General features: G+C 38.9%; 2 protein-coding genes across 2 annotated transcripts in view; one reads left to right on the top strand and one right to left on the bottom strand.

Moving 5' to 3' along the window:
* slc25a17l (solute carrier family 25 member 17-like) overlaps window positions 1–1,427 on the bottom strand; it is a 7,494-nt gene extending 6,067 nt beyond the window's left edge. The window contains exons 1-2 of the mRNA XM_065263110.2: window positions 1,182–1,427; window positions 1,016–1,076 (exon numbers count right to left, since the gene is read on the bottom strand). Coding sequence (XP_065119182.1) covers window positions 1,016–1,076; window positions 1,182–1,253 — 133 coding nt within the window. The 5' untranslated portion in view covers window positions 1,254–1,427. The remainder of the gene's footprint in view (window positions 1–1,015; window positions 1,077–1,181) is intronic.
* Window positions 1,428–2,224: 797 nt separating this feature from the next.
* On the top strand, window positions 2,225–5,509 carry anks4b (ankyrin repeat and sterile alpha motif domain containing 4B). Its single transcript, XM_065263179.2, has 2 exons — window positions 2,225–2,525; window positions 4,133–5,509. The coding sequence occupies exons 1-2, from the start codon at window positions 2,365–2,367 to the stop codon at window positions 5,232–5,234; spliced, it is 1,263 nt and encodes a 420-aa protein (XP_065119251.1). The 5' UTR covers window positions 2,225–2,364; the 3' UTR covers window positions 5,235–5,509.
* Window positions 5,510–7,797: the final 2,288 nt, after the last annotated feature.

Genomic DNA, 7,797 nt, shown 5'->3' with positions numbered 1-7,797 from the left:
ATAGCATGTCAAAATTGCCACTTTGTAGGTGTGAGCAAAAATTTGCCGTGTTTGGGTGTGTCCTTTAAAATGGAAATGAACTGATTTCTGCACTAGATGGCAGTGCCATGGTTGTATAGTGCAGATTAAGGGGTGGATTATTATAATAAGATCCCTTTCTGACATCACAAGTGGAGCCAAATTTCAGACATCATTTTTCACATGCTTGCAGAGAATGGTTTACCAAAACTAAGTTACTGGGTTTTTCTTAATCACATTTTCTAGGTTGATACAAGCACTGGGGACACAATTATTAGCCTGGCTCCGCCCTCCTACGTGCTTCCGCTTATTTTTCATTTCGCTTCAGCAGTACGTCTGGGATTTCTCTATAGAGTTTCGTTTTCTCCTGCAAAAATCTGCAGGACCAATCAGCGAACAGATGGGGGTGGCTAAGAACGATGACGTTGAGGTCGTGCGTCAGTTTGAGTTGTAGTTCAGTAATGGCAGCGGAGAAAGACGTGAGAAAATCTATTCGGTCCGTTGTTGCAAAACTGCCGAATATACAGAAGTTAAAGCCGGAGCAAGAACCAGGTTTGCTAAGTTTTGTTTGTCTGATTATTCTGACTTGTTGTTTCCGGCCGGTTTCGGTGCATGATATACGTCACGACCACACGTTAGCGATTGGCTTTGGCAGATCCTGAGTAACTCTGGGCAGATCCAATAGTTTTAAACTTCAACAATGGACCCTCCTTAACGGAAGTAACGCTTTGCTATGGAGCGTGGCCAGACTCTCTGTACAAATGAAATGAATGTACGAGAGTCTGGTTATACCAGGCTACACAATTATAGCACTTAAACAAGGAAAAATTTAGATTTTCATGATATGTCCCCTTTAACAAAAACTTATATAAACTATTATTAACGTACGTTTTAAACTTTACAAATACCATCTGATCCGTAACAACTATTGATAGTTTTCAGTCTCAAACAGTGACAGTACAAAAGAGAGTATGATGATGCAGTGACGATAACTCACCTTGAAGTCTTATTCTGGCTGTGTCCAGAGGGAAAAACACAGTCATTGCCGTAACACTGCCCTTTGGGACAAAAACAGCATGCTTTAACAAATATAACAGACGCAGACCTTAAACGACAAGACAGCCACTATTGTACAATTAGATAATACGTCAGCGTTTCCTCACCATAGCACCTGCAACAGCATGCACGAGTGTTTCATATGACAGCAGACCGACTGAGCTGCTGCTGTCTGACATCTTAGTTCTTCTTTCTTTAGTCTGGAATAAAACTGATTACTGCCTCTTGCGTGACCCAAACTTCACAATATACAAATCGGAAACTTATTTTAAATTAAAGGTTTCACGTTTATTTGTTAAACATCCGCATTCAAATGTGTCGACTCAATATTTAATTCTTCGCACTGACTCTTCTTTGATTCACGCAGTTCGTTACCGCCTCTACAGGTGAAGCGCGGTACTGCAGTTTAACAATACACAACTCTTGCTCCAGAGGACGCTCGATGGCCAGATTCTCCACATTCAAATATCACAGCACTTTTTGTAAAACTATATATATGAAAAACGAATACAATTGTTTTTCTATATTGTTTGTTTTATATACACCTGACACGCTTGGTTATATGTAGCCTAAAATATATGTTGTTAGGTTATCAATTAAATTAAATAAATACATTAAATTATAATTCAGTAATATATAAATTCTTATATAATATAGAATTCCTTCTACATAAAAGATTTTTAATACCAGCCAAAATTCACAAACAACTGTTTCTTCATTAGCCCTGAGAAAAAGTTATGTTTATCACGTGACCACGGTCGTACACGCACTCGAGCAGGGGTCAAGGTAGGACTTGACTTCCACTTTTATAACTTTAATGAATAATAGAAAGTTAATATATAACACCCATTATTTATAGCCTATATATATATATATCTGATTTATAAGCCACACCCATATAAAGTTCCCTTATTGTATTTCAATGATAGGGAGAAATGTCTCTTTACTAGTGTGACGTCATGACAGTTACATCTATTGACACTAATTTCTGCACATTATGGTGGTAAGAAACTTGATGAGTATCTTAAAATACATTTCTATTAAACATTTTAGCAAAGTTTACACAAAAACATTCTTCTGATAACGGATCATTGACAACACACAATGGACTTTAGTTTATGACACTAACTGACAGTGACGTCTGTACAGTGAGTTTCTCCTCCTTCAGGCACAGAGGCAAAGAGAGAGCGAGAGAGGTCGACAAGATGTTCCTGTAAAAAATCATTATAAACATTTCAGATTTTTTTCTGCAAATAAACCACACATTTCCAATAGCAAACTTTTACAGTCATGTCAAGGTACCACAAAGCAGCCATTGATGGCTATTTGGATCTTTTGAAAGAAGCCACAAGGAAAGATCTGAATACTCCGGATGAAGATGGCATGACACCAACCCTCTGGGCAGCTTATCATGGACGCGTGGAGGCTCTTCAGCTCATATGCAGCCGAGGGTGAGCGCACTAAAGTTTTACTAAACATGCATATCATGACTGTGATTGACAGGTGATTGAGATATTAATGTTTAATAATTTGTACCAGTCTTGTTCTAAAGAGCTATAAATATACATTTACATCTTAACCATATGCCAACGGAAAAATGTCTTGATCACTTTATCACATCACATTTTATCTAATACAATTTTCCAGTTCAAACCAGTTTAAATGACCCATGGGTGGTTTCTTAAAATTGTTGCTTATATTGTCAAAGTAGGCCTAGGAAATGTATTTATTATTTGTAATAATAAATGTAGAATTGATGTTACTATTAAAATACAACTAAATGTATAAAGCATGGCTTTAAGTTACACAAAAAGTTTTGATACTTTAAATAAATAAAAGGAAGAATAAAAGATCATTTGTTTTTACTATACAAATCCATATTCTGCCTCTTCCCTAAAGTTTTACCATTAATCCTTGGATAACTTTTCTGCTCTGTCTCTTCCTCTTGGATTATTTGCTATTTACATAACTTCTAAAATTCCTAGAGCTGAAGCCAAGCGTTTAATCAGCCAAATGAATCATGCAAATTCAGGACAACAGGCCTCTTTATTCTTTCACATACACTGTTAACCCAAACCAGTGTTTATTTATTCTGTTGAACAGAACCCTAACACCAAACCCCCATATAAACTTGAAATTCAAAAAGGTTAAAACAACATGAGGATGAGTTATTATTACATGAGTTTTTGGGTTAACTATCCCTTTCAACTCATTGTATAGCATTAGCAGATCTTTTTGTAGTGGTGGGCAAAGATTAATCGCGATTAATCGCATACAAAATAAAAGTGAGGTTTTGCGTGATATGTGTGTGTGTGTGTGTGTGTGTGTGTTGTGTGTAATTATTATATTTACATATATACATATACATAATAATTACACACACATATATTATGCAAAAACTCATTATTTTGTATGCGATTAATTGCGATTAATCTTTGCCACAAATAGTTGTCATGGTTATTCAGAAAAGCTTTCTCATCACATTGCATGTCATGCCCAGATGCTGTTCATTAAGATAAGCTTTCGTACTGTGGATATTGTAATCTGACTTTTTACGGTTTTACCTGTGGACTTTAATCTTATAGCAGGTTACAGATTAACCTTGATGTTTATGGCCTCGAAGAGAAATGTGTGAATTATAAGACAATATGTGAGGGTGGAACTTTTATTATGTTTTATATATTCTGCCAGCAGCGATCAAATAATATAATGAGATATCATTATGAAGAACCATTTTACTAATCTATCCGAGATTCTCTGTTTTTTAACCGGGCATTACTTGTTGTCATTTGTCATATTTTCTTAACCATAACCGTAAACCCAGCTAGTTATTTTTAGTGATTTACGGTTTTCTACATAAAATCATCCTTCATTATGTAAAGACTAGATATCTTATAAAATCAATGTGATATCAGTGATTGAAATAAAACTTTATTGCTCCTAATCTCATAATTAGATTACGAAACTTTTGCCTGGATTTCACAGACAGGGTCACAAGTTTTAACAGTAACTGTAATAGAAGCACCAATAATTCTAACCCTATTCTAATGTCCCGTAGGGGGGATCCAGACAAAAGTGACATCTGGGGGAACACGCCTTTACATCACGCCGCCGCCAATGGTCACATGCAGATCCTCAGCTTCTTGGTGAACTTTGGCGCTAACCTCTTCGCTCTGGACAATGATTTCCACACGCCGATGGACGTCGCCGCCTCTCGAGACCACATGGACTGCGTCCGCTTCCTGGACAGTGCCGCCTCCCAGCAGACGAGCCAGAACAGCAAAAGGGTGGCACGTCTGAAAGATCAGGCCACCAAAGACGCAGAGCGTCGGGTGAAGCTGTGCGAACGCGTGAAGAAAAAGCATCAAAATAAGATGGAGAAGATGTACCGCACCTCCTTCTCCGAACCCAGTTTTGCCTCTTCCACGGGTACCATAAGCAGCGTGGACAGCGAAAACTTCTCCAAACTCATTACCGCAGACGCCAACGGGTCTGTCAAGGCAACGCTCAAGGGAACCCTTCAACACAAGTTTGGGAAAAAAGACAAAGGGACCATAACCAAACAGGGGGATGGCAACGTCATTTTCGTCAAACAGGACAGCGGCTCCAAGGAGAAGCCAGGTTTCATTGACGTCTTCGACGAGCTTGATGAAATCGATGGTGATGAAGATGAAGAAAGAGATACTGAGAAAAGTGACGAAGAGGGAGCCGGTCAGGTGAGCTCTATTTTTGCGAGACCTGGTCTCGGAAAAATGGTGTTCCGCAGAAGCTTCTCCATGGAAATGGAACCGGAGGACCTTCCCAGCGGTGATACAGAAGACCTAGGCTTCCTCATTCGGCAGGAGGTGTTCGAGTCTGTGGTGGAAGGCGAGGTGTTTGAAGAGGATTCCGAACTTCCTTGGAACGAAGAGGAGATCGGTCTGGATGAGGAAGATGAGACCTCGCACTTGGATTCATTCTTGGCATCTATCAGCCTGGTGGACTTTGCTCCTGTCTTCACCCGTGAGCAGCTGGATCTGGAAGCTCTGATGCTCTGCTCAGATGATGATCTTAAGAGCATCCGCATCCAGCTGGGGCCACGCAAAAAGATTTTGGAGGCGGCAGCTCGCAGAAAGGCCGCCCTGAAGCAGTGTGGTGTTTTAAAGGATACCTTCCTTTAACATGTGATTCGCCTGTACACAGACATTTACGGTTCTCTCAGTTGTGATTCCTTTTAGTTATAGGCTGTCGTTATCTCTGCTTTTAGCTATTTGTGATTCAACAAAATTTTACAAAATAATACACAGTAACAGTTAAAATCTCATTCATGTACTTGTAAGTATAACAAGGGATTTAAATTCATCTATAGCTGTTTCATAATCATGGCTTGTATTTAAAGGATATTTTCACTTTTGCTGTTGGACTCATCTTTGAAATAAAAATAATTTATATGCTATATTTTTGTGATTTTGTGTTTGAAATCTTGTTATATATCTTTTTATGATTTGGTTTTGTAACATTGGGTCAGAGGTCAACCTTCTGCCTGACCTCAACTCTCTCATAAACATGCATACAGCCATAGATATGTATAAAGGCTAGATGTCTCGCCCGCGCTGCTGGCCAATTGAGAGGAATGGCGGCCATCTTACCACAGGCAGCTTGAACACTCGTAGCATTGAGTTTAATGATGCAGGTACTTTTAAATGACCATAACTTGCTTAATTTGTTACCGATTTTCATACGGTATGGTTTGTTATAAATGTTAAAGATATACCTTTGACACTGCATACTTAAGGGCGATTTATAGTCATGCGTAGGTCCTACGGCGTAGCCGCGACGGCATAGGTTCTGCGTCGGTTTTCATTTATACTTGTGCGTCGTCGTCCACGTCGACGTGCAAACACACCCGCAGACCGCTGGTAGGCAGTAATCACGCGTGTAACCACAGTAGCAGCAAAAGAAGTCACAGAAGAAGAAGCTAAGCAAGTTAACCCACAAACGAATAAGAAACAGCAACTTGTTGTGTATAATTTGAGAAGACCAGCAATGATGGAAGTAAATAAACAGCGACTTTTAATGCAGTTTGAGTTAAATCACTCCTCAACTTGGCTCATATTTGTTTTCACCGTCACAAATAGCTATGACGCAGTTTTTTTACCTGACGGGAGGGGTTCTGGTGGACAACGTTTGAGGTCCGCGTAGATCTGACGCGCTGTTAAGAATTTGGTGAGGTGCACGTCAAGCTATGTTCAGGCTACGCAGAGCTACACACAGGCTACGGATAGCCTACTTCTGTTGCTATAATTGCTTCAATTGTTTACCTCATTTGTAAATCGCTTTGGACAAAAGCGTCTGCTAAATGTAAATGACTAAATGTTATGCAACCATGGGATGAACAGTAGTAACCCAGCAGTTGGGTTTAAACAACACAATATTGCGTCAATTTTAACCCCAGAGTTGTGTTTTGTCCAATATTTACCCAGCATGGTTGTTTGCCGTGATTTCACCAAGCAAGATGATTCTGGACCAACAATTTTTGTTGATCCTGGATCAACGTTTTAATCAAAGATACCCCAACTTACCCTTAACTCAAACCCTAACCATTTTTAAACCCTCAAATTAGTGTGAAATAATAGTTTGAGGGGTATTTCTTAAAAGCCCCTAACTCAATCCTAAATCTAACATACACACTAATCCTAATCCTGCAATTTTAATTATGTTAAAATAAAAACTACTATTGCTTCTGCATGAACATTTTCCATAGCAAAACACATCTGTTTGTTTAAATCTTCAATCATAGACCCATTGAAGATAATTATGTCGATAAATATTTTATAATAATAATTAAACCATTGACATGTGTCATATAAAACCACGAAAAAACACAAATGTAACTTTTGAAAATCTGTTAATTACAAAATTGATCCAACTTTAAAGTAGTCACTCATTGCTTAAAATTTGCAGAAATGTTATTGTCTCAGCATTTGATGCTTTCTAAACAATAATAGTTGCTGTCTATTCTTCCTACTGAAAAATCCAGCTAAGACCAGCATAAGCTGGTGAGCTGGTTTTAGCTGGTGTCCCAGCTCGGTTTTAGCTGGATTTGCTGGTGTAGCAAGCTGGTCTAGCTGTGTTTTGGTCACTTTTTAAGCTGGTTTAGCTGGACTTAGCTGGTCAGGCTGGAAAACCAGCTGACCCACCAGCTTGACCAGCTTTGCCAGGCTGGAAGGACCATCTTAAACCAGCTACTGCCACCTTAAGCCAGCTAAAACCTGCTACCAGCTTATGCTGGTCTTAGCTGGATTTTTCAGTAGGGCTGGGCTCCTTTTGGCAGATTTTTCTTTATTGTTTAGCACAGGCCATGCATTTCAAAAACATTTTTTATTAAAATATATGTATGAATGAGTGTTATAGGCTAAAACTTTACAAAAACTTATTTATTGCACAAACAAGGTCAAAAATGTCTATTTTGCTTGGATCATGTTTTATCATGAGTCCTATACAGGTGAATATGTGCATAAATAAAAAATATTGAGAAAAACATTTGACCAATCAATTATTTACATCAGGGTTCCCCAAATCTTACCCTGGAGGGCCAGAGCACTGCAGAGTTTAGCTCCAACCATGATCAAACACACCTGAGCAAGCTAATCAAGGTCTTCATGATCACTAGACAATCACACAGGTGGTAAAGTTTGATTAGGGTTGGACCTAAACTCTGTAGTGCTCCGGCCCTCCAGGGTA

Source organism: Paramisgurnus dabryanus, chromosome 3 (assembly GCF_030506205.2).
Source record: "Paramisgurnus dabryanus chromosome 3, PD_genome_1.1, whole genome shotgun sequence".
Lineage (NCBI taxonomy): Eukaryota > Metazoa > Chordata > Actinopteri > Cypriniformes > Cobitidae > Paramisgurnus > Paramisgurnus dabryanus.
This window is presented reverse-complemented; position numbering and strand designations above follow the sequence as displayed.

What these genes read in the sequence shown, in the direction of transcription:
- anks4b (XM_065263179.2), top strand. Translation starts at nt 2,365, where the DNA reads ATGTCAAGGTACCACAAAGCAGCCATTGATGGCTATTTGGATCTTTTG. An exon ending in CAGCTCATATGCAGCCGAGG is followed by an intron (nt 2,526 to 4,132) that starts GTGAGCGCACTA and finishes AATGTCCCGTAG; the next exon opens with GGGGGATCCAGACAAAAGTG.